Genomic DNA, 26,855 nt, shown 5'->3' on the forward strand with positions numbered 1-26,855 from the left:
GTACTACATAGCTCATTCATATAAAAAGAGGTCTGATAAGACATTAAAATTTCTCTTCCAGCTTTTCTTCTCATTATTCTCCAACTCACCCCATAATTTGTTTTGTTACCTAAAGTGCCTGGTTCCATGTGAGAGCAACACATGGAAGCTCAGCAGAGAGAAAGGACTTGGAAAAGGCAGCAAAATTATATAACAGAACAGAAAGCCCTACATAACCCAGTAATCACTGAGTCACATTGCATAATCGTCCTCTCAACTCTAGAGAAACAAGGAACATTAGTCTTAGTTTTAACTCAGCTGTTTCTGTGAGGAGCTAAGAGAATGTGCTCCGGGTACTTTGCTGTCTGATTACCTAACTTAACGAGAGCTTTTAGGATGCGGATGAGTGAACAGTTAACATGCCTCGTGGATTCTCTCAAATCTAGGATGTCTTTTGTGAACAATTTTTTTAAATTGTGATAAAACATACACAACTAAAAATTTACTATTTAACCGTTTTTCGGTGCACAGTTTCGGCATTAAGTGCATTCATATTGGTGTGCAGCCATCACCACCATCCATCTCCACAGCTTTTTTACCTTCCCCAGCTGAAACTCTGTACCCATTAAACACACCCACCCCCCTAGCCCTTGGTTATAACTTTTGAAAAATGCTGGTTCTCAGTCCCTATTGCACAGATATTCTGTGTAGTCACATTCTACAATTACTAAAGTGGGGGAATTTCTGAAGATTTAACATTCAAAAATTGATGAATGTCTTCTGAATGTAACTCATTTAATTCTTGGTGTATTGATGCTGTATTACATTTAGATAGACTACGAGTTTTACTGCTCCTTAAGTCAACTACAAAAGGCCACAAAACCAGATCATGAAGTTTTTTCCTTCTCATTTTAATTACAAGAAGGCATTTATCTAACTTGACTAATAATTGTACCAAATTGTTTAAAGATTAAAAAGGAGTAAGTTCTAGAACATAACACCCTTTTGATACCATTTAAAGTGGGTGTACATTTGTTTCACATCCCTGTTTTGAACTGAAGTGTGTTTATCTTGCATCCCTGTTTTGATTTAGCAGAGGTTGTTTGACATGTGGCCCAGTCCTGAAGAAGAGCAAGCTCTCCACTGCTCTGCACAGGACTTCCTCCACCCCGTTTCTCATTTGCTGCTCAGAATTGTGTCTTATCATCGAGAAGATTTTTAACCTAATCTGGGTTTCAGTGCTTCACAAATATTTGTGATTCCCTTTTGTGCTTTTAGTCCTTTCTGATTCCCTTCAGTAACCCTCCCCTCTGAAGTGAGTTTAGGTAAACTGTGGCTTAGTGAATTGTCTTCTGCTTAAAGGGACTGCTAAGCTAATATCTGAATGAATGGGCATCATTTTCTAACGGCAAGAAAACGGATGCTAAGCAAAGTAACAACCAACCAGTGAACCCAGTGGTTGAAATTCTTTAGCAGTGATGTAAGGCTTTACAGCTGCAATGTGATTTATTTTTATAATTGTCGGCGCCCGGCTAGCTCAGTCGGTAGAGCATGAGACTCTTATTTTTATAATTGTTGTTAATGGTAAGTGAAGGAAATGGGCCTTCTGGTATCTGTTCAGTTTTTTTCAGGCTGTTATTTCTCTAAAGAAAGAGCTAATTTAGGCTTATTCTCTCTTTCAGAAAAGAGGTGATGATTTTGAAACTGTCTCCTTCTGGCTCTCTAACACATGCCGATTTTTGCACTGTTTGAAGCAGTACAGCGGAGAAGAGGTGAGAAAACCTTGACTATAAAACCATCATGCTGTACTTTCCCTGACCTTTTAAGGAAGAGCCTTAAAGCAGAAAATGTTTAACCATTTGTTAATTTAGAAACCTGAATTCAGAGGTGACTTGGAAGTTCATAGCTTTGTTTGATGTGTATTATTTACAAAACAGTGACGTGGGGAATGACGTAGTTTCTTCCCTCCAGGAGTTTTTATGATGAGAAAGCATAGCAGAAATAAAATGAGCACTGATCAGTGAATAGTTACCAGCACTGAAACTTTTTTTAAAGATGTGAAAGCGGGCTTTTCAAGGACTAATATAGGAATATTGAGCTATTTAAAGAAATTAGTCAATTTTGGCTTGCCATAATACATTAAAGGTGATGAAGGCATGTCTCTTTAGATTGGTCCAAAAATCTGTTTTGCTTTTGCATGCAGTGATGAGCTCATCAGTTGGTGTGTTCATCAGTTGCTTTCAAAACTATGTAATTTATTAGGACTTACTATTTATTAAGGACTGCTTCATATATATCAGACAGCATTTGCTACACATTATGTTATTTAATACTTATAACATCTCTATAAGGTAGGAGTTATAACCCAGCTTTACAGGTGAGGAAACTGAAGCTCAATTAGGTTCATCCCTTTGCCCAAGTCCTCTCAGCCGTAAGGAGCTGACCTGGGATTCTGGGTCTACCCACCTCTGAGAGCCTGTGCCCCTGACCACTGCTCTCCGTGCCCCCCCCCCATCCTTTGCCGGGAGGGCAGGCAGAGAAGCTGAGCAGTAGCACTTTCTGAGCACCTGGAGACTAGGAGCAGAGGACTGTCTGGCAGATGATGGGAAATACAAATGTGAGCAAGACATGGTCCCTGAGCAGGTGGGACTGACAGACCAGAATCCCCCGGAGGGCCTGTTAACTGTCCTGTCAGTCACACTTCTAGACCATGTTGTTAAGTAGGTTGCAGGGAGGCAGATGCTTGACTGTGGGCAGAATCCATCAAGTAGGTAATTGTTCTTGTCGGGCAGTCCCTGACCAGAGTACCTGCTTAGACAGCTGACTTTCCATTTTAACAAGTACTGCCAAAAGATTCCATTCTAAGCTTGAACCGAGAATCATGTGTGGATACCATGAAATATAATACAGGGAAATTTTTTATTTATTCACCAGTCTCTGTAGAAATTGATCAGTTTTGTTTTAAGAAGATTATGTGTGCCTTTCAGGTGCAGTATTTATAAATGGACTATATATAGTAAACTGAAGTTAAGAGATTAGTACTTTAGATAATTTAGTGTTTGGCAGTGAACCAGCTGTTTCTTTATAGGTGAAAACACTCTTTAATTTTTTTTCAAATTAAGTTCCCCCATCTTGTTTTGTTGACACTGCGAGTGAAAAGGCTTAAATGCTAGACTGCCAAGTTTAGATATTATTCAAATGCTATTGAGAAGCAGAAGGGAGGACATGATGGAAACACATACACAGAATTTGAGAATGATTATCCTGGCACTTATGTGTAGCATGGATGGAAGCTCTTTGGAGAAAGGAAAAAAGAGCATGTGGATGCTGCTCAAAGTAGGAGACATTTTATTTCGTGTGTATCATTAACTCTGCATTGTGGCTCCAGGGCTTTATGAAACACAACACGTCTCGCCAGAATGAACACTGCCTCACCAATTTTGACCTGGCTGAGTACCGGCAGGTGCTAAGTGACTTGGCCATTCAGATCTACCAGCAGCTCGTGCGGGTGTTAGAGAACATCCTTCAGCCAATGATCGGTAAGGCCAGGGCATTGCTGACGTCGGGGTCTGTCCATCTCAATGCCCACCAGTAGATGACCACCAGTGGCATGTGTTTCAGAGCATGTGTTCATATGGAGAACATAAGGCAGTAGGACTCAGTCCCAAAATTAGCTGAGGAATCCCAGAATCCCAGCCATGAGTAAGTGGGCTCCATCAAAATCACTGCCTCCACATGATAGAGATGGCAATGTCTAGTTTTCCTCCCTAGCGTGTAACGTCTCTCCCTTAAGATGGGGTTATACTTTGTACCCAGCAGTAGACCTCATACCTCGTCCAGTTCTCAAAATCACGTTAAACTTTGGTCCAGAGCACTACTACACGGAGCTTCCTGGGGACTCATCTAAAACTAAGGAGGCTGGAAAGGGTTTGCACTTTGCCTGATAGGGTACAGTAACAGGGCTGGGAAGGTACCATGGCAACAAGAACAGGTCTCAGATGCTCCATGCTGAGGTGTGCATCTCATGGCCCCTGTGGAGTTGTTAAAGGCAGTGTGGTTTTAAGTAGCAGTTTCTCATTGGATGAACAACTGAGGGTGTGTGTGTGGGTGTGTTTCTACATGTGTCATTCCATGTTCCTTTCTTTATATGTGTGCACTCAGTCTGCTTGTGTATTTTTGTATCATGCTACCTATATTCCTTTGGAATGTGTAGCAGGTGTGAAATAGGAATTAGGAGGCATGTGCATATTGCCGGCTGTTAATTTTGAATGCATTGAATTTTTTTTTTTAATTTTAAATTACCAAACTATGTTATCTTCAGGCAAAGTATCAACAGCCTCTTAAGGCTACTCCCAGCTACCCTTTCTTCCTCATCCATGTGTTTTCCACATTTCATTTCACCTCTGTGGGCTCCTGGTATTCCATTTACACTGCAGGCCCACAGTTAACCAACTAGAAACTTAGAAGGTTGCGGAAGCCATGGGAGATGGCAATGATTTCTTCAGTTGTCCCCTGAAAGGTCATGAATTTAAAGCAACCTAGGTCAGCTAAAATGCAAGAGGTAGCACAGATGCAGAGAAGGTCAGCTTCAGCCAATTCTTTCCTACTTTTGCCTGGTTTTATTGGCTAAATGAGAAATTTACCTTTAGGTGTCACACTTTAAACCACTAGCCCCACCTCCCAGCGATTTTATGGTGACAAATGTTTTGAGTCAGTGTGAGGGTCTGTGGAAGTTGTCTTTAGCTCTAGGACATGTAACAGTGAATCGAGAATGGCCCCTGCTCTCAGGGGGCTCCCAGTCCATGGGGTAGGCATTCCAGAACCGTCCTTTGGGAGGCATAAGCCAGATGCTAGGAGAGCACAGTGGAGGGAGCAGCGTGCCCCAGATGCGGGGTCCAAGTCCTGGGAGAATAAGGGCAGCCCGAGGTCTCCCTGCTGTTCTGGGAAGCTCAGGGCAAGGAAGGGCCCAGCTCTCCAGCCCCACAGCCCTCTCCCCAGTTTTCTCCAAGAGCACCTCATGTTCTCCTGCCTTTCTTGCTACCTAATTTGTTTGCCTCTGGGGCTCAGACATTACTGGAGAATGCTTATCTTCTCCCTGACTGCTCCGTGCCTCTCTCTCAAAAGCCCTTCCTAGATACCACACATGTGTGCTATTACAAGACTGCTGCTTCATATTTTAGAAAATAGGCCATTAAGATTTGCCAATTCGACGGTAAATTTTTGCATTTAAGAATTATTCTTTTGTTAAAGTTTAAAATCTAGGAACCCTTTTATTTGAAATTCCTTTTCCCTCTATTTTGATGCTCAAATCATTTTCCTAAAGTTGAATGTGTGTGTGTGTCTGAGTCTGTCTGTGTGTGTATCTGTGTGTGTGTGTGTGCACGTGTGCGTGTGTGCATTTCCTTCCAAATCTTTTCTGACAGTTGAACTTCTCCTGCAGTGTCTGGCATGCTGGAGCATGAAACCATTCAGGGCGTGTCTGGGGTGAAGCCCACAGGACTAAGAAAGCGAACCTCTAGCATTGCTGACGAGGGCACCTACACACTGGACTCCATCCTGCGGCAGCTCAACTCCTTCCACTCGGTCATGTGTCAGCATGGCATGGACCCCGAGCTGATCAAGCAGGTGGTCAAGCAGATGTTCTACATCGTGGGGGCCATCACCCTGAACAACCTGCTCCTGCGGAAGGACATGTGCTCCTGGAGTAAAGGCATGCAGATCAGGTGAGTGAACACCAACACCTGCTTGGCCTCTTTATGCTGGCCAACTGCCCGCCAGGCGTGGAGAGTCCATGGCTTGTGTGGGGTCAGTGCACCTAAGGGCTGCCACCCCTGGCCGAGCAGCAAGGGAAGAGGACCAGATATGGAGCCACTTCCTCTTGACTGGCTGTGATTTGTGATTGCTCCTGGCTGTGCCTTTCAACTTGCTGCTTGTTAGGAACCCAGCTCCAAGTGAAGCTAACTCATTTGAGGGAGTAGAGATGGTGAAAATCACATAAAGATGACATAGCTGCTTCTCTCCTTTTGTGTGTGTTTTAATTGTACAATAACAAAATATCAAACTGTAATGAAGTTTTTTTTTCTTTTTTTGGGGGGGTGGGAGGTAATTTGTTTAATTTATTTATTTATTTTTAGAGGAGGTACTGGGGATTGAACCCAGGACCTCGTGCATGCAAAGCATGCACTCTACTACTTGAGCTATACCCTCCCCCCGGAACTATAATGAAGATTTCTAATGTTTGATTGCACGTAATAAATTTATTTTGACAGAATATCTTTTTGCACCTATGGCCATAAGAACACGTCCACTAGATCTTTTACTAATGCTTGAAATATGCCCCTCTCTATTTTAAGAAAAGATGTGCTCAATTTTTTGTCCAGCTACTCCTCAGCATAACCTTACTAGCATGATAGAATTTTCTTTGGAAATAATTTATTTTAAAACAGCTAGAAAAATCACCAAGAGGGAAAAAGTATCTCTCCTACAAAAGCCTGTAGTTACTCAGTCTCAGAAAACCTTGGCATTCTCTTCAAATTTTCCATTCTGACTCACATCCATTGTAGATAGTGTTAAGAGGATAATGCCTCCCACTCAGGCCGTAGAATTTATTTCTCTGCAAGTTCTGTTTATACCTGTGAATCACCCCTTTGCCTGATTACTATGTCCTGACTGTGGGTCCATTTACCTCACTCTTGTTTGAGAACAACTGTCACTTGCTTGACCACCTTTTGAAACCTTAGCATCTGTGTAGTTTCTGTGTCTCTCTCCATATTTGGGGTCTTGGTCTCTTCCCACGGCCCTCACATGCCCTTCTTGCCTCTCATCCCTAAGGTTCTTCAGGCCCCTGCCTCCATCACCCAGGCTCTTCCCCAAAGAAGGCCAGAGCGCAGGGTCTTTGTGAGAATCTTGCTATTCAGTCCAGGAGCTTGGAGTTTGATGACATTCAGTAAATTTGCACTCACCCCCCTTCTTTTTGGCATAGGTACAATGTCAGTCAGCTAGAAGAGTGGCTGCGTGACAAGAATCTGATGAACAGTGGAGCTAAGGAAACCCTGGAACCTCTCATTCAGGCTGCTCAGCTTTTGCAAGTGAAAAAGAAAACAGATGATGATGCAGAAGCCATTTGTTCCATGTGCAATGCTCTAACTACTGCCCAGGTAAAGCACCTTTCCCTCTTCTGGAATGACTTAACATTCATCACAGGTGATTTTTAGGGAACTAAAGAAGGCATCTAGCTATTGCCCTTGTCTCTGAGCTGACTTCATGCGTGTCAGAGATACACTACAGATCTTGAAGAAAGATTTTACCAGAAAGTAGATTTCAGTATTAGTTCACAGTCATCCACAGTTAACATTCATTAAATAGTTATCCATGCTTTCCAGCATCCTGTGTAATGTTCCAGACACTAAGATAAAACCACTACAAAACAGACCCTGTTTCACAGGGTGTACATTCTATGCATTCTGTGGAGCTTGTACTCCATAAGAGAATTTTCCGTATTAGTTGAGAATTGAATGATTCTTTAGACTTTTCTACTTTAAGAAAGATAATTCTTTAAAAAAAAATTGAAATATAGTTGATGTATAATATGATGTTAATTTTGGGTATATTGCACAGTGATTTGACATTTGAGTACATTGTGAAATGATAACCACAGTAAGTCTAGCAACCATCTGTCCCCATACAGTTATTACAGTATTATTAACTGTATTCCTTATGTTGTAGACATATGCCCATGCTTCATTTATTTTATAACTGAAGTTTGTACCTCCTAATCCCCTTCACCTGCTTCACACACTTCATGCCCCTCCCCTCTAGCAACCACCCATTTGTTCTCTGTATCTGTGAGTCTGTTGTCATTTTTTTTTGTTTCTTTCTTTGTTTTGTTTTTTGGATTCCACACATAAGTGAGATATTGCAGTATTTATCTTTGTATGACATTTCACTTAGCATATTGTCTGCAAGGCCCATTCATGTTGCAAATGGCAGGATTTCATTCCTTTTTGTGGCTAAGTAATATTCCTCTGTGTGTGCATGTGCGCACATGCACGCATGCACACACACACGTACCAATCTTCTTTATCCATTTATCTATCAGTAGACACTTAGATTGCTTCCATATCTGGGCCTTTTGTAAATAATGCTTTAATGAACAGAAGGGTGCATATATCTTTTCAAATTAGTGTTTTTGTTTTCCATACTGGTTGCGCCAATTTACAATCCCACTAACAGTATACGAGGGGCTCCCTTTTCACCAAATCTTCACCAACACTTACTGTTTGTTGTCTTTTTGATGATAGCCATTCTGACCAGTATGAAGTGATACCTCATTATGGTTTTGACTTGGATTTTTCTGGTCGTTAGTGATGCTGAGCCATGAAAAATGTGCCTGTTGGCCATCTGTATGTCTTCTTTGGAAAAATGTCTTTTCAGGTCCTCCGCCCATTTTTTAATCAAGTCATTTGTTTTTATGATTTGAGTTGTAAGAGTTCTTTGTATATTTTAGATATTGACCCCTTATTAGATATATCGCTTGCAAATATGTTGTTCCATTTCATTTTGTTGATAATTTCTTTCACTGGGCAAAAGCTTTTTAGTTTGATGTGGTTCTATTTGTTTATTTTTGCTTTTGCTTCCCTTGCCTGAGGAGATAGATCCAAAAAAATATTGCTAAGACCAATGTCAAGAATGTACTGCCTGTGTTTTCTTTTAAGAGATTAAGGTCTTACATTTAAGTCTTTAATCCATTTTGAGTTTATTTTTCTAAGTGGTGTGAGAAAATAGTTTGGTTCTTTTGCATGTAGCTGTCCAGTTTTTGCAATACCATTTGTTGAAGAGACTGTCTTTTCCATGTTGTATATTCTTGCCTCATTATTGTAGATTAATTGACCATGAAAGAGTCTTTTTTTTCTGGGCTGTCTTTTCTATTCCATTGATCTATGTGTCAGGTTTTGTGCAAGTACCATACTGTTTTGATTACTGTAGCTTTGTACTATAGTTTGAAATCAGGGCGTATGATACCTCTAACTTCATACTTCTTTCTCAAAATTGCTTTGGCTAATGAGTGTCTTTTGGGTTTCCATACAAATTTTAGAATTATTTGTTTTGTTCTGTGAAGAATGCCTTTGGTATTCTGATAGAGATTGCATTGAATATGGTAATTGCCTTGGGTAGTATGTTTATTTTAACCATATTAATTCTTCCAATTTATGAGCCTGATATATCTTTCATCTTGTTTGTATCATCTTCAGTTTCTTTGATCAGTGTCTCTTCCAAATACAGGTCTTTCACTTCTTTGGTTAGAGTTATTTCTAGGTATTTTATTCTTTTTGACACAGTTGTAAATGGGATTATGTTCGTAATTTCTCTGATAGTTTATTATTAATGTATAGAAATACACCAGTGGTCTGTATATTAATTTTTTATCCTGCAACTTTGCTGAATTCCTTTATTAGTTCTAATAGTCTTTTGGTGGCATCTTAAGGATTTCTGTGTATAGTATTGTGTCATCTGCAGACAGTGAGTTTTACTTCTTTCTTTTTGATTTGGATTCTTCTCACTTTTTTTTTCTTGTCTAATCTCTGCGGCTAATATTTTCAATATCATTTTGAATAAAAGTGGCAAGAGTGGGCATCCTTGTCTTGTTTCTAATCTTAGAGGAAATGCTTTCAGCTTTTCATTGTTGATTATGATGTTGTCTGTGGGTTTGTCATATAAGGCCTTTACTATGTTGAGGTATATTCCCTCTGTACGCATTTTGTTGAGAGTTTTTATCATAAATGGATATTGAATTTTCTCAAAAACTTTTCTACATCTATTGAGATGATCATATGATTTTTATTCTTCACTTTGTTAATGTGGTGTATCATACTGATTGATTTGTGAATGGTTAAACATACTTGGATCCCTGGGATAAATCTCTCGTGATTATGGTGTGTGATCCTTTTAATGTACAATTGAATTCAGTTTGCAGATATTTTGTTGAGGATTTCTGCAACTATGTTCATCAGTGATGTTGGCCTGTACTCTTTTTTGTGGTGACTTTGTCTGGTTTTGGTATCAGGAAGATGCTGGGCTTGTTGAATGAGTTTGGAAGTGTTCCTTCCTCTTCAATTCTTTTGGAACAGATTGAGGAGATAGATTTAGGTGTTAACTCTTACGTTTGGTAGAAATAATCTGTGAAGCCATCTAATCCTAAATTTTTGTTTGTTGGTAGTTTTTTGATTACTGATTTAATTTAATTACTGGTAATTGGTCTGCTCCTATTTTCTATTTCTTCCTGATTCAGTCTTGACAGATTGTACAGTTCTAGGAATTTGTCCATTTCTTCCTGGTTGTCCATTTTGTTGGTATATAATTATTCATAGTAATCTCATGTTTTTTTTGTGTAGTGTCAGTTGTAACATCTCTTTCATTTCTGATTTTGTTTATTTAGGCCCTTTCTCTTTTTGTCTTGAGTCTCACTAATAGTTCATCAATTTTGTTTATCTTTTCAAAGGATCATCTCTTACTTTCATTGACTTGTTTCAGGTTTTGGGTTTTGTTTTGGTTTTTTTTTTTTTTTTTTTTTTTTTTTTGTAGTCTCTATTTCATTTATTTCCACTCTGATCTTTTTTTTTCCCTCCTAGTAACATTGGATTTTGTTTGTTCTTTCTCTGGTTCCTTTAGGTAAAAGGTTTAATTGTTTATTTGAAATTTTTCTTGTTTTCCAAAGTAGGCTTGTATTGCTACAAACTTCCCTCTTAGAACTGCTTTTGCTGTATTCCATAGATCTTGATCAATGTGTTTCCATTTTTATTTGTCTTTGGGTATTTTTTAAATCTTTCTTTGATTTGACTCATTGGTTGTTCAGTGGCATATTTTTTAGCCTCCACATGTTTGTGTTTTTTCAAGTTTTTTTTCTTATAGTTTACTTCTAGTCTTACAGCATTGTGACTGGAAAAGGTGCTTGATATGATTTCAGTCTTCTTAAATTTATTGAGACTTGCTTTGTGGCATAACATGTGACCTATCCTGGAGAATTTCCCATGTGCATTTGAAAATAATATATATTCTGCTGAATTTGAATGGAATGTTTTATATATATGTGTGTGTGTGTGTGTGTAGTGTATGTATATGTGTGTGTATTCCACCATTTGATCTAATGTGTCATTTAAGGCCAGTGTTTCCTTATTGGTTTTCTGTTTGGATGATCTGCCCATTAGTGTAAATAGGGTGTTAAAGTCTCCTACTTTTATTGTGTTACTGTCAGTTTCTGCCTTTATGTCTGTTAATATTTGCTTTATGTATTCATGTGATCCTATGTTGAGTGTATATGTATTTATAATTGTTATATCTTCTTGCTGAGTTGATCCCTTTGTCATTATGTAATGTCTTTTTTGTCTCTTGTTACAGTCTTTGTTTTAAAGTCTATTTTGATAAAGTCTTACTGATATAGGTATTATATATCTTACTGATATGTTTGCTACCCCACCTTTTTTTTAATTTGCATGGAATACAAGGCATATGCATAAACATGCCCACTTTCCTTTTGCCCAGTTAGTTCTGTGCTGACTCTTGGATTTTTTAATGTTCATCACTTATCTCAAAACATAGAAATCTTACATAGATCATACACAGAATATGTATAGAAAGTGACTAGCTGAATACTCAGCTATTGCCACTTTGAGAGGGTAGGAGTGGGGGTACTGTCACTTTTCATGCTTTTTCAAATTTATACTGCTTCTTAAAATGTATATTACATTAAATACATTCTTATTGTAAAAATTTGAATAATAAAGGTAAATGGCCTTCAGACCAGCTCCCTCTCCTCTCTTGCCCTAACCAAGCCCTGAGTAGAACTGTATGCGGAGATCCTTTTAGTTTTCCAGATTATAGTACCCAGCATATATTTGATAATATGCTAAAAACTTTCATCATGTTATTTCTCACAGATTGTCAAAGTGTTGAATTTGTATACTCCAGTTAATGAATTTGAAGAAAGAGTCTCTGTATCATTTATTCGTACTATACAGGTAAGGTCCCCCGGGCATATAATTTTATCTTGTTTTTATAGAGTATTAACTTTTTTGATAACACCTTATTGGAAAAATGAAGTGATTTTAAAACAAATGTAAACATTTTCATTAGTTGGTAATTCTTTGGTAGAATTTTGGCAAAAAAAAAAAACTTTATAGATTCATAAAATTGATGCTTTTTTTTGTTTTTCTTTTTTAATCTTCTCAGATGCGTTTACGAGACAGGAAAGACTCCCCTCAGCTGCTCATGGATGCTAAACACATCTTTCCTGTCACCTTTCCTTTTAACCCATCCTCCCTCGCGCTAGAAACCATCCAGATTCCAGCCAGCCTGGGCCTGGGATTCATATCACGGGTCTGAAAATGATATCACGGCAAACATTGACAATGCATTTCTTGCCTGAAATAAGAACCCGTTATTTCAAGTGAGCTACTGAAAACACATTTTTAAAGAGATAGTACTGATCATCTCCCAAACAAGGGGTTATTGACTGGAAATCTCCCTGGAATACTTTCCATCACCGTGGAAAGGAAGATAGGCTCCTTCGTGTTGTGTTACCTTTATAACAACACTCATCCTTGGTCAGTTAGGTATCCGCAGTTGAATGACAGAAGGAAGGAAAAAAATGTGTCTTCAGCTGACAGCATTTATTTTAAATACTTACCACGGCATCTGAATGATATAAAAAAAAACCACATAAATTCCAAATATGAGCTGTTGTTAGGAAGGCACCAACAAGGAACCTCCCGTGCACTAACCAGAAGAACTGAAAGGAAAAATTACCATTGAGTACATACCGTGTCATTTTAGGAATCAGTTATGTTGATACTGTCAAAGAGGAACAAAGAAATAAACTGGCAATATGTAAAGTAAATGGTCCAGTAGCTCCCTTCTATGTGTCACTATGATGTAGAGATATTAAGAGAATGTTGGTTTGCTATAGCGCATGGAAGTCTGTCTATACCGTAGTTTACTGAGCATTTCAAATTGCTGCTACATACTACGTTCTTTAAAATGTAAGTGGTATTCATATTAGACACTACAATGATAAGCTTCTCTTTTATCAACTCTGTTTACAGTTCAATCAGATCACAGTTTTAACTGGATTATGTGCACATATCTACAGATCCACCTGCACGAGTGGCAGACACTGGGCAGTCACGAGGTAACATGACAGAAGTTGACATTTAGGGCTAGGATTATGCAGGGTGGCTATTGCTGATGTCATTTATTCGGAATGTGTTACATTGATGTGCTCATTAATTTTCCCTGGTGGGTATCACATCAGGGTTCTGTGTTCTGTGACATGACTGATTTTTAGTTACCAGATCTGATTCCTGCAGTGTATATCTTCAACCTTGACAGGGTTTCTTTCTTCTTAATTTATTAAGAATTAATCTCAGTCACTATCTAGAGAGGATTATCAGAGTTTTCATGATTTAGGTCTTATTTTATAAATTATGCAAAAGAAAGTATATCGTAAGTAATTATGATTCAGTTTTTTTTAGGCTTTATAACTTCTATAAATGTCCTCAGTACCACTAGATACTTTAAAGAGCATCATATTAGAAATACTGTAAGACCTATACAAAAATATAAGAAGATTGCTGAATTTTACAGAGGATTTGGTTTATTAAGACCCAGATTCTGTAAGTTTTCATCCTGAAATCCCAGTTAAACACATTCTCCATTTTTCCTACAAATCTTATTCAATAAGTGTTTCAGGTTGTGCTAAAGCAAATTCTTAGCTTTCATTAGAAACTCTGGTTCTGAATTACAATCATAGATTTATATAACTTAACTGTTAGTTGATCTACAAAAATGACATCTTATTAAAATACATGCAATATTATTAATGGAAGTAGAACATTTTCAAATCAGTGATAAAGATTGTTATTAAAAGATAAATACTGTCTGTTAACTTATTTGGGCCTCAGATTCCTCATTTATATAAGGAGTGTTAGCTATTTCTTAAGGTCCCTTCCACATCTAAAGTTCTCTCCCCTCAATACTTGGACCGTAGAGAAACGAGCTGCAGTTACTCAGTCAGGTTATCCCCTGGTGGAAAGACTGGTGTTTGGTGCCTGTTAATTCTGACAGATTAGTAAAATGTAAAATCACAGGTTTGTGTAGCTATAATATTTCTTAAATGTACATTTCCTTACATGCTTTTAGAAAGTTAATTAGTTTAGGTAATTTTTACTGAATCGTGAACTGCTCTATTCAGGTCAGATACATTTATTCATTTGTAAAACAACCAAAACCACTACTAATTCCATCAGATTCTCTCAGTTTTCCCTGGTTGTCCATGTGGTTTTCAGTGAACAATGAACTGTTGAAAACATTTGGTTAGTACTGAATGCATCAGAGTCTAAGAGCTTAGATGGGACTTGGGTGGGAGAGAAGCCCCAAAAATGCCACCGTGCTTGCAGGCGCTGCCCCTCAGCCCTAGAAATCCTCCCAGGCCCTCTCCCAGCTCGGCCCTCGGCAGCATGTTCTTGCACACTCTGAGTCTTGGCGGGTCTTCAAGGTCACACTTCAGCTTCCGCTGCCATTGCAGCCCCCTTATCTTTCCCCCAGACAGCTCGTGTCCTGAAGTGTGTCTCGTCTGGGTCTTTCTCTCCCTCCTGTCACCCATCTTTCTGCTGCAAAGTGCTGGAGCCTCTGTTCCACTCCTGGGCCAGAGTCTGCTGTCTCGGGGATGGCCACACAAAAGATTATTTTTTGTGGTATTTCAGGGCTCACCCCAGCTTCCCCAAGGCCCACCCAGAACCCCAGGTGGGGATCTGAATTAATTTCTCTTAGTGGCCCGAAGATCTTTGGTCATAACAAAAATACCTTACAACCAGGGAACCCCAAGTCCTGGAAAGTCACTCTGTGTACTACTTTCTTGCGAATGCAAGATATACTGCTGACTGTGGGTATCTTTTGGCCACTTGGAGGACTGCTCACCCTTCCATCTGTCCATCCACACTTTCTCACCCAGCTTCAAACACATCTCCACCAGCCCTCCAGTCCATCCACCACCCATTTATCTGTTCACTCTTCCCCTTCCCTCAAGCAAACCATGTATCCCATCACCTGTCTACTCACCTGCTCTGACTGCATTGAAGGCAGTGGATGGAGTTAGTCCTCAGCTGCCCTGTTGGCCTGCCAGGCCAATCTTTGCACAGGTTCTTGTCACTCTTACTTCTCCACAGTACAGCCTTTAGCATTATCACTGATTTGCTTTTTCATAATTCCTCTTTGACACCCAATAGGAATTCAAAGAAAGATCTTGAAAAAACAACGGTTCATTGTCTCAATAGCCCCTTCTCAGCAGTCTCCTCCCCACTCACCTTACAGAGATTCAGCTCACACCTTGGAAAGCGAAGCTGAAAAATTAGAAGTTTTCCTTCTTGTAGCTTTTCTTAGGTTAAGGCATTGCTCTGCCTGAGAGTAACTATAATGAACGAGGAAGGTGAATGTGGGGTAAAATCCATGAAGTATAGCTTCATGATTCCTTTCGAAGTTTTAAAAATTCCCCATGTACCTGACACTTTCATCAACTGCATATATATATTGCATATAAATATATATTCCAAAGCCAACTGATAGGAGATGTGGGGACTGGGGTCAGTTTGCATCATTTGCTTTTTTTATTTGCTTCATTACAATGGATAATTGAGAGTTGCCTCTTTCTGGGTGAGTAATGTATAATACAGATCAAGTCTTTTAATAACAATGGCAGGGGCTATGAAAATATTTTATTCTATTAGAATTTCAGTATAGTGATTGTTGTGAGAAATTGGTTTCCTGGTAACTCTAGGTAAAGGGGCACCTGCCACCACCCTGCGATGTCCTCACAGGCTCTCTCTGACACACACACACACACACACACACACACACACACACACACACACACACACACACACACACACACACACACACACACACACACACACACACACACACACACACACACACACACACACACACACACACACACACACACACACACACTGCAGTATGTGGAGTTCCCCAGAGGCATAATCAAGGACTCTCTGCGTAAGTTCAACTATTTGGAATAAAACAGAAAGCAAAACTTCATGTGTGGCCCTTCAGTTCTGGTGAAAGGTAGTGTAGAAACAGTACCGTGTGTCAGGCTCTGCTTTACTTCAATGTGCTTTCTCTGTGTGACCCAATGTGTCCTCACAGCAGCCCCAGAAGGTAAGAAGGGGAGCTACTGCCATTCTTTGCTGATGATAACTTGAGAGAGAGAGAGGTCAGCGCCTTGCCTAAGGTCACTCGGCCCTCCAGCTGTGCAGTTGTACCACATGCAGCAGTGGCAGCGAAGGCACATGGGGACAGGAGACTTTAAAAAGTCATGGGTACCATTCTCTGCTTCCTGGTACCCATGCGGTGCCCTGACTCAGCAAGAGATGCTCTGTTTCCTTATCAGAGTTGGCAACTGGCAGGTGGAAGCTCTAAGTGCCGAGCACCGAGTTCTTGGAGCTAACGAGATGGGGCGCCTAGTGGTTTCCTTTCTGTGGTAGTTACCTGCTGTAACTAGGTTTGACGGCCGCTCCCCACCCCCCACCGCCCCGGAGGGTGCAATACTCTGGGTTTTGGTCATTAAGCAACAGCACGCAGTCCCAGCCTGACAGGAAGCCTGAAAGCCTCCCAAGAGTTAAAAAGAAGGTCACTCTCAACACGCAGCCCTCAGAGTCCCCGTCAGAGCCCCCAGGTGGGCTGGGCAGCCTGCAGGGAAGCTGCAGCCGCGGGCCGAGCCCCTGGGTCCCCTCTGAGGGCCGTCGTCCCTGGCGGGCAGGCGCATGCCAGTCAGTCAGTGTGTGTGAACATGACCGTGTGTGCATGCTGCTGGTGCTGCCTTTGGAGCCAGATGTGCTGTGTGCCCGTGCGCAGAGGGGCTCTGTGTGTAGATAAGTGCTTTGTGATTTCTTCTCAGGCTGCGCTGTGGGGGCCGCCTTAACCCCTGCTCCCTTTCCTCCTAGTGCTGCCTTAAGTTCTCTGGAACTTCTCCTCTGTGAAGGGGATGTCCTGCCTGGAAAGGCTATCTTGCCCAGTTTCTCAAGGTGTTGTGAGGGTTTGGGTGGGTGCAGCCTCCTTTCTTCCTTTATTCCCTTTCCCCGTGACCCCAGCAGCCGCCCCGGCCCTTCCTGTTACTTCTCCTTCCTTTCTTTTCCCTTATTTCCAAACAGGTAAGAGAGAGAACTCTGAGGCAGCAACAATCTCAGAGCCAGTGAAATGTGGGCTTAGAGAGTGTTCTTGAGTTTGGGGGCTCTGTCACAAATAAGCAAATGAACATGTGGGAAAATGCAGGATAAGTTAGATTCTTGGTAATACTTAAATGGCTTGCTTTCCGCCGACCTTTTCTTTGTGAAGCTAAAGGGTACAACTGTAAAACCTTTCACGGACATTAGTTAAAAAAAATTTTTTTAAGAACCTTTTGCTACATAAAAGATGGAGTAAAATCAAGAAAGAGTGCTAGAAAGTCTAATCCACTGTATTACCCTAAATTAAATCAACCTGAAGCTACGGTAGTTTTCTCAATAGATCAGGAACTTAAAAGCACTATGTAAAATAGCTGCCAAAATGCATTTTATACATTCTTTTATTTTATAATTTGGTCCAGCTGAAATGTTCATGAGCTCAATTTAATGGGTGTTATTAGATTCATAAAATGCCTGAAAATGACTAACAGATTGTTAGTACTGTATTGTTGCTTGAAGTACTTGAAAGAAAAATGTTTTTTGCATTGAAACTGGTGTGTATAATTCAATGCTTAGTAGGTCAGTTCACTTGCAAGCATTTTTCAGAGTCAGTAGTTTCAAATATCTTATTGTTACTATATTTTTTAAAGTTTTAGCTTACATTTCAGGCTCTTTACATCACTTGAGCCATTTAATTTTTTCCAACAAATGGTGAGTTTTTCCTTTAAATGTGGATACATGTGTTATAATTTATGATTCCTAGTTATGTATTTTTGTGGAAGCCTAGAGTAATGTTACCTTTCTTGTGTCCTTGGAAAATTTAAATTGCTCTAACAATGTTGCACAGAAATGAGCTTATGACATATAGTGTATTGTATTTTACTTACTAACTTTAATTGTTAATTTACTGTGAAATGGATATGCCTTTTAACTACCATGATATTGAACATTACAGTTTTTCAAATATTTTTCCTTGTTGGATCTGGAAAAGGAATTCTGCTTTGACCTACATAGAAAAACATGATATAGTTAATCTTTGAGAAGTCCTTAGGTAAAATATTCATCTATTAGAAAGGAAGAAAAAGTCTTGAGAAGTGAAAAGCATTATCAACAAACACTAGTTTTGAACTGAACCCACCCCAGCATATCTCACATGGAATTTTTAAAAGTAAGTTAATAATTCAACAAAAGCCTTTGAAACATGGATTTTCAATAGATATCCCCTAGTGCTAAGATGAAAACCAAAACAATATCAGATTGACATTTACGCTCTAAATTTGTAGTTGTCTAATGTTGTACTTAGTAAATGTGCATCATTAATTCTGTATTCTCCTAGCTATTACAGAAAACTGTTCAAATAAAGATATGGCTATAAAGGATTTTTGTTAGTGTCTTATAAATAAACCCACAGCATATACACCAACACAGATCGTGTTTTGAGCTATAAAACACAACTTTAAAAATTTTTTTAAAAATAGAAATCATATAATGTATGCTCTCAGATGACAATAGAATTAAAATAGTAGAACTAGAAATCAATGATAGAAAAATAGCTGGAAAATCCCAAAATACTTGGAGATTAAACAACACACTTTTAATTAATGCATGGGTTGAAGAAGAAATCTCTAGAGAAATTGTAAAATATTTTGAACTAAATATAAATGAAAGTGCAACTTATCAAAATTTGTGGGATGCAATGAAAGCAGTACTTACAGGGAAATTTATAGCACTAAATGCATACAATAGGGAGAAAAAAGAATGGCTTAAAATCAGTCATCTAAGAAACTAAAAAGGGAAGAGACAATTAAATGTGAAGTAAGCAAAAGAAAAGAAATAAATATTAGAGCAGAAATCAATGAAATTGAGGACAGGAACTTAATAGAGGAAACCAAAAGCTGGTTCTTTGAAAAGATCAATAAACTTGATAAGCCTCTAGCTAGGCTAACTAAGAAAAAGAATGTGGAATCAAAAAAATAATACAAATGAATCTATACACAAAAACAGAAACAGACTCACAGACATAGGGAAAAAACCTCTGTTTACCAAAGAGGGAAGGGATTGGGGGAGGGATAAATTAGGAGTTTGGGTTTAACAGATACAAACTACCACACATAAAATAGATAAGAACAAGGATTTACTATATAGCACAGGGAAATATAGTCAATATCTTGTAACAAAGTATAATGGAAAATAATCTGAAAAAGTTTATATAACTGAATCACTTTGCTGTATACCTGAAACTAACACAATATTGTAAATCAACTGTACTTCAATTAAAAAACAACAGCAACAACTGGGATTCTGACATTCTTGCCTGGAGCTGCTCCCATCATCCTCCTCTCCCCAAACTGTCAATATTCTATTCTCAGTTAGTAGCAGAACTAGGTAGAGAATCAGCAAGAATATAGAAGACTTGAAAACAATATCAACCACCTTGATCTAAACTGACATTTATAGAACACTTTACCTACGTTCTTTTCAAGTGCGCACAGATCATTCTTCAGGATAAATCATATGCAAGACAATGGAACAAGTCTTAAAGTGCATTTAAAAGTACTGAAACCACATAAAGAATGTTCTCTGACCACAAGAGAATGGAATCAAATTAGAAATCAACTGAGAAATTCTCAAAATCTGCAAATATTTGGAAATTAAATATGACACTTCTAAATAACAAAGAAGAAATCACGAAGGAAATTACAAAATATTTTGAACTGAAAGAAAACAAAAATGCAACAAAGTTCATGGGATGTAGCCTAAGCAGGTCACAGAAGGAAATCAATAGCTTTACATGCCTTTATTTAAAAAAAAAAAAAAGACATGTCAAATCAGTAATTTAAGATTATACCCTAGGAACCTAGGGAAAAGAGCAAACTAAATTCAAAGCAAGCAGAAGCAAGGAAATACTAAAGGTGGGAGTGGAGATCAGTGAAATAGAAAACAGAAAGACAAGAGAGAAAATTTATGAAAATGATGAAAAATTAATAAAACTGACAAACTTTTACCCAGATTGATCACACAAAAAAAGAAAAGAAATTACCAAATTCAGGAATGAAAGAGGGAACATCACCTCTGAGCAGGATAAGTAGATAAGTCAAGCAGGGCACTTAGGATGCGAAGTTTAGAAAGGCAGAGTCAGGCAAAAACAAGGCTAACACCTGAGAGTGCGTCACCTCCTTAAATTCTGCACCTTTGGCACCTCACTTGTCTCACCCTCGTCCTGGCCCCATTACGAAGACCCTACAGAAATGAAAAGAATTATAGTAGAATAATATGAGTGACTTTGTGCCAACAAATTAAACAACTTAAATGAAATGGACAAATTCCTAAAAAGATAACAAATTATGAAAACTGACTCAATAAGATATAAAACTTAATATATGTACAAGTAAAAAAGTTAAATGAGTAATTTAAAATCTTATCATAAAGAAAAGCCCAGGCTCAGATGGCTTTACTGGTAACTCTTATCAAATATTTAAAGACAAAAATAATACCAACCAACTTTGATACCAAACAAAATACATCACGAGAAAACAAAACTACAGACCAATATTCCTTTTGAAAATAGATGCAAAAAAATTACCCCAAAAATTGCAAAAAACAAAACATTATAAACTAAATTCAGCAACACATAAATAGGATTACATACCATGACAAAGTGGGATCTATCCTAGGAATGCAAAGTTGGTTTAACATTCAAAAATCAATTAATGTAATACACCATATTAACAGAATAGAGAACAAGTTCCTAATGATCATCTCAATAGACAGAGAAAAATTATTTAACAAAATCCTATTCATCATTAAAAAAATACATAGTAACAAACTATGAATAGGAGGAACTTCTTCGGCCTGATAAAGGACATCTATGGAAAAACTTATGACTAAACTTATAGTTAATGGCAAAAAACCAAATGCTTTCCCTTTCAGATTGGGAATAAGGCAGATGTCTATTTGTTCTTACCATTTCTATTCGACATTGTGCTGGTGATTCTAGCCAGTGCATGAGACATACACCCCTACACACATACACACAAGTTAAAGGCATCCAGATTGAAAAGAGAGAAGTAAAAAATGTATTTATTTGCAAATGATAATCTTATACTTGAAAAATCCTAAGGAATCCATAAAAAAATTTACTAGAACTAATACATGAATCCAGAAAAGGACGTAAGATATAAGATCAATATACAAAAATCAACTATGTATACTAGCAATAAACAATCTGAAAATGAAATTCAGAAAACATTCAAGTCATTCATAATTACATCAAAAAGAATAATATGCTTAGGAATCAATTTAATAAAAGAAATGCAAGACATGTACACTGAAAACTACAAACAGGGAAACATTCCATGAATTAGAAGACTCAGTGCTACTGAGATGGCAGTTCTCCCCAAATTGGTCTACAGAATCAACACAGCTCCTAACAAAATCCCAGCAGGCTTTTGGTAGAAACTAACCAGCTGAAACTAAAATTTATATGAAAATGCAGAGGACTCAGAATAATTGTCAAACAATTTTGAAAAAGGAAAGCAAAGTTGGAGGAATTACACTTACCAATTTCAATGATTTTGAAGCTACAGTAATCAAGACAGGCATGGATGGTGCTGGGATAAATACTGACATAAATCAATGGAACAGAAATGAACATCCTGAAATTATGGTCAAGTGATTTTTGACCAGGCTGCCAAGGTAATTCAATTCAATTCTTTTCAATAAATGATACTAGAACAATTCAATAACCAAATGTTAAAAAAAAAAAAGATTAATTTAGACCCTTACCCCAGTAGTACACACAAAAATTAACCCAAAATGGATCATGATCCTGAATATAAGAGCTAAAACAATGAAACTTGTAGAAGAAAATTTTTGTGACTTTAAGCTAGACAAAGATGTTTTGGATACAACACCAAAATTGTGATCCATAAAAGAAAAATAATTGATAAATTAGCTTCTTTAAAATTTGAAAATTTGCACTGTGAAAGACACCATGAAGGAAATGAAAAGCTAATCCACACAGTGGGAGAAAATATTTGCAAATCATATATCTGATAAAGGATGTGTGACCAAAATACGTAAAGAAAGATTGTGGATTCAATGCTTGTATTGACCTCCTCTTCCTCCTGAAGCACCAATAAATGATTTAAAAAAAATTCAGTATGAGAAAGAGAATGGAAGAAAAGTGACAGCAAATTTTGGAAGATGAAAAACAGATGACAAGAGTCATTTATTTTCATGACCCAAGAAGGCTGAAACCTAAACTGGCAGAGGTGGGGATCCCAGAAGTACCAGAAGCAGCCTAGTTCACAGGGCAGAGATGGGGAAAGAACTCAGAGACAGCAAACAGCACTGAAAGTGATGTGGGGCTGAAAAGAGAACTTGCTGAAAATCTGTTTGAAGGGCAGTTTGAGTGTCCTAAAGGCTTGAACAGATATTTTGGAAAAGAGAATGCCAATATGGTCAACAAATAGTCATCATGGAAATGCAAATTGAAACCACAATGAGATATCATAACACATTCATCAGAAAGGCAAACATTTAAAAAACTGAAAGTATCAGTGTTGGTGAGAATATTAAACAGGTGAAAATCTGGCATACTGTTGATAGAGGTAGAAATTGACACAAGTTTAAGAAATTCTTGCACTATCTACTGAAGTTGAGCACTTTCAGACTTTATGATCCAGCAATCCTATTCCTTTTATTTACTCAACAGAAAAACATAAATATCTGTGCAGCAAAAGATCTATATACTAAATGTTCACAGCAGTATTATTCATAATAGCCACTTTGGGGAGTGGAGGTTTTCCTTCTTAGTTCTTTTGGCTGGCAATTAAAATGAAAGACGGCTGATTAACGGGAGAAAAATCAAACTTACTATGTGAGCTTGGGGAATCCGAGAATTCCAAAAAACAGCAAGGTAGGATGAGGTGTATATATGTATGTGTGTGTGTGTGTGTATATATATATTACTTTGGACAAAGGAGAAAGAAGTAGGGGGGATCGGAGACTTTAAAGGGAAGTCAGGTAATTTACAGGAAGATAAAAAAAAGTTAATGTTTGGTAAACGAATGTTTACTGGCCCATCCAAAGGCAATGGGACACAGGGAGGACTTTGAGCAAACAGACCTTGCTAGGTTCCTCCCTGTCTCCCACATCTAATTCATATTTTACTAGAGTTGTCTATGGTGACAGTGCCTTCCTGGGACAGGCCTCCTATCTTAAATTCTTTTAGGCAGTAAGGGTTCAAAGGTTCTTCCTGAGTCTTCTGAGCCTTGCTTGTTTTCAGCTCAAAATAATCTGCATACCAGAGTGGCACATCCTGGGGCGGCCTGCCCTGAAATTCATCACCACAAACTGAAACAACCCAATAAGAGAATGGATAAGTAAGTTGTAGAATATTTACACAGTGGAATACTATACAGAACAAAAAAACTAGCAGAATATAGTTACGTGCAACAGTGCGGATAAATGTCATATAAAAAGCAAGGTGCAAAAAGTTGCATACATAATTCCGTTTATAAAAACATCTGAAGTTGGTAAAACTAACCTATCGTGATAGATGTCTTAACAGTGGTTATCTCTGAGGGGTAATGGCTTGAAGGAACATGGACGGTGTGAGGATGCTGGAAATGTTCTGTCTACATCGGGGTGGTGGTTACTTGGGTGTATTGCTGTGTTCCATGTGTGAGAGCACATTGAGCTATACACTTACTATTTGTGTACTTTTCTGTATATAATACTATTCTTCAACAAAAATTTTATGTAAAGAAGAAAGTAGTTAGACTTTCAGGTTCCTTTCTTGACTCTGAGAATCAGACAGCTGTCCTGACACACTTTATGCATTTTCTTTTTCTTTATGTTATCATTTTGGACAATAGGTGCACAAAATTGAATTTACCATAATTCTCTTTTTCTGGCACTTATCAGTGTTGGGCATGTCAAGCCCTTTTTAATATTTTTAGTTTCCCTTTTTTCTTTAGGCCAAATCCCACTTCCCTCAACCTCATAAATATCCCCTTGTGCATACTTAATGGATGACTTTGTAATTTATCTTACAAACTTTTATTTACATACACTCGTATCCATGAACTATGGTATTGAAGTACTGAGTTTAAAAATATATATAAGACCTATGCTAGGCATCTATTCAGCATTGTTTTTTACGTCTCTCTGAGGGATACAGGTAGATCCTACTAGCAGCTGTACACTTTCACATTCTACGTATACCCCATTTTATTTACTCATTCCCTATCGATGGATATTTAAGTGCTTCCAACTCTTAGATATATAACTGTGTTGTGATGAACATCTACTTAACTGTTGCTTTGGGTGACTATGTGAGAATTTTTCTGCCTAAACTTATTTTCACTAAGTATTCTCAAATTGCTCTCTAGAACGAGAGTATTAGTACAGTCAGCCCTCCACAGCCACAGGGTCTGCGTCCATGGATTCAACCATCCTCAGACCCAAAAATTATATTTCTTAATTCCAGAAATTTCCAAAAAAGCAAAACCAGCAACTATTAACATAGTATTTACACTGTATTAGGTATTATAAGTAATCTAGAGATTATTTAAAACACACAGGACAATGTATGTAGGTTATGTGCAAGTACTATGCCACTGTATACAAGAGACTTGAGCATCCAAGGAGTTTGGTTTCCTTGGGAGCCCTGGGACCAAACCCCCCTCAGATACTAAAGGATGACTGTAGAGTTCCTACCAGCTGAGTGAGCAAAAAAGTTCTGATTTTCTCACATCCTAGGCATCATGTGATGTTGTTCAACCTAAATATTGTTGCTCATCTTCTGGGTGTAAAGTGATATGTCATTTTCATTTGTATTTCTCTACTAAGAAAGTTGACATCTCTTTCTATGCTAACCAGTCATTTGGGTGTCCCCATCTGCAAATTGCCTATTCATTTCCTTTGTCAATCGTCCAATATTTAAAACTAGATTTCCTTTCTTTTCTTTAACCAATTTACAGTAGTTTCTTATATATTCTAGATTAACATTCTAGATATTAATTATTTGTTCTTTAAATTGTAAATATATTTCCTAGTCTGTTGCCTTTCTTTGTGAATGGTGTTCTTCATGGAACAGAAATCTTTCATTCTGATGACCTCAGATCCAACATTTCTTCCTTCCATGGCTGTGCTCTTTGATCTTAACTCATTCTTTCCTAAACCAACATCTAAGAGACAGTATCCCTATTTTATTACCCCTATTTTTTCCTAAGAATTTCCTCATTTTACTATTAAGTTTTAATCATGAATCCATCTGGAGTTTATTTTTGGATATAGTGTTTGCCATGCACTTGCTTGTATTTTTCTTCCACATAATGGGTCATTCTATTAAATAATCTTTTCGTACCCACTCTAGTTCTCCAGGCCACTATATAATGCAGGGTCCTGTTGGTGGACTCCATTCTGTTCCATTATTCATTTATCCATTCCCATGCCAGTGTCACATCGTTTAATGACCATGGCTTTGTGATATCCCTTAATAAATGGTAGGGCAAACCACTCCTCTTTGTTCTTTGTTTTGAGAACTGTCTTAGTTACACATGGACTTTTATTCCATATAAAATATAAAATCACTTTACAACTCTCCAAAAGTCCTGCTAGGATTTTGATTCCAATTATATCAGGCTTATGTATTAATTTGGATACAGTTGACACCTATACAATATTAAATATTCCCATCCATGCAACCATGTCTTCCCATTTAGTCAGGCCTTCTTTTACACCCTTGAAGAGAAATCTGAACATTTACTCCACAAGGGCCAAGTGCACTTTGGTTAGTGGACACTTTATATTTTCGTTGATATTGCAGATATCTTGTTTTCTATTTTTCTTAATACGTTCTATTTTCTAAATGGTTATTGCTCATACAAAAGAAAATTATTCACTTTAATATCTGATTTTGAATATGATCTCCGGGCTGAACTGTAACAAGTTCTAAGAGTTGGGTGATTCTTTTCAGTTTTCTATGCAAATGTTTATAACCTCTGCTTTTTTCCAGTAAGCACGCTAAGGGGAGCTAAAACTCGGGCTGGGAACGACTCGTAACACACCTGTTTCCTGCCTCGAGAGCCAACGAATCCCCGCCCGGCTGGTTCTCGGCGGAGCGCGCGGCTTCCCGCCAGGTAGACCCACTTTACTGCGAGCGCTTGTGAGGAAGAGGGCGCGCCCCGCCCGCGGCCCCCGCCCCGCCAATCACAGCGAGGACTGGCCAGGTGGGCCGGGCAGGACCAATCCGCGCCTTCTCTCCCGCCGCGCTGCAGCCCTCGGGAAAGTTAGTCCGCCGCTAGGAAACTTCTCCCTCAGGGTGGCCCGGCGCTGATTTGCGCTGGTTTGCACCGACTTGCGCGGAGCGGAAGGTTACCTGCCCCGGGGCCTTAAACAGCCGCCGGCCCAGCCACGGAGCCTCGCACCTCGGCGGCCCCTGAGCTGCCCTCTGTCGCCCATGGCGGTGGCCGAGCTGTACACGCAGGTAGGCAGGGGAGCCCGATCTAAGGGAGGGCGCGCGCGAGGGAAGCGGCCCGGCGCTAATGCTGACTGTACCTGGCGCCCGGCCGCACCTGTGCACCTGGCGCGCTCGCCGCGGGGAGGGGCCGCCGAGGGGCTGGGGGCCTGGGGAGC

General features: G+C 38.8%; 2 protein-coding genes across 5 annotated transcripts in view; both read left to right on the plus strand.

The window, feature by feature from the left end:
• The window catches only part of MYO5A (myosin VA), a 173,804-nt gene extending 155,217 nt beyond the window's left edge, over positions 1-18,587 (plus strand). For all 4 annotated transcript variants that reach the window (XM_031453033.2, XM_031453036.2, XM_031453037.2 and 1 more), the window contains 6 exons: positions 1,662-1,751; positions 3,368-3,518; positions 5,420-5,702; positions 6,962-7,136; positions 11,913-11,993; positions 12,205-18,587. In XM_031453033.2, the coding sequence (XP_031308893.1) occupies positions 1,662-1,751; positions 3,368-3,518; positions 5,420-5,702; positions 6,962-7,136; positions 11,913-11,993; positions 12,205-12,357 (933 nt within the window). In that variant the 3' untranslated portion in view covers positions 12,358-18,587. The remainder of the gene's footprint in view (positions 1-1,661; positions 1,752-3,367; positions 3,519-5,419; positions 5,703-6,961; positions 7,137-11,912; positions 11,994-12,204) is intronic.
• A 7,941-nt stretch (positions 18,588-26,528) lies between these two features.
• Positions 26,529-26,855, plus strand: part of MYO5C (myosin VC) — a 91,164-nt gene continuing 90,837 nt past the window's right edge. The window contains exon 1 of the mRNA XM_031453041.2: positions 26,529-26,706. Coding sequence (XP_031308901.2) covers positions 26,680-26,706 — 27 coding nt within the window. The 5' untranslated portion in view covers positions 26,529-26,679. The remainder of the gene's footprint in view (positions 26,707-26,855) is intronic.

Source organism: Camelus dromedarius, chromosome 5, assembly GCF_036321535.1.
Source record: "Camelus dromedarius isolate mCamDro1 chromosome 5, mCamDro1.pat, whole genome shotgun sequence".
Classification (NCBI taxonomy): domain Eukaryota; kingdom Metazoa; phylum Chordata; class Mammalia; order Artiodactyla; family Camelidae; genus Camelus; species Camelus dromedarius.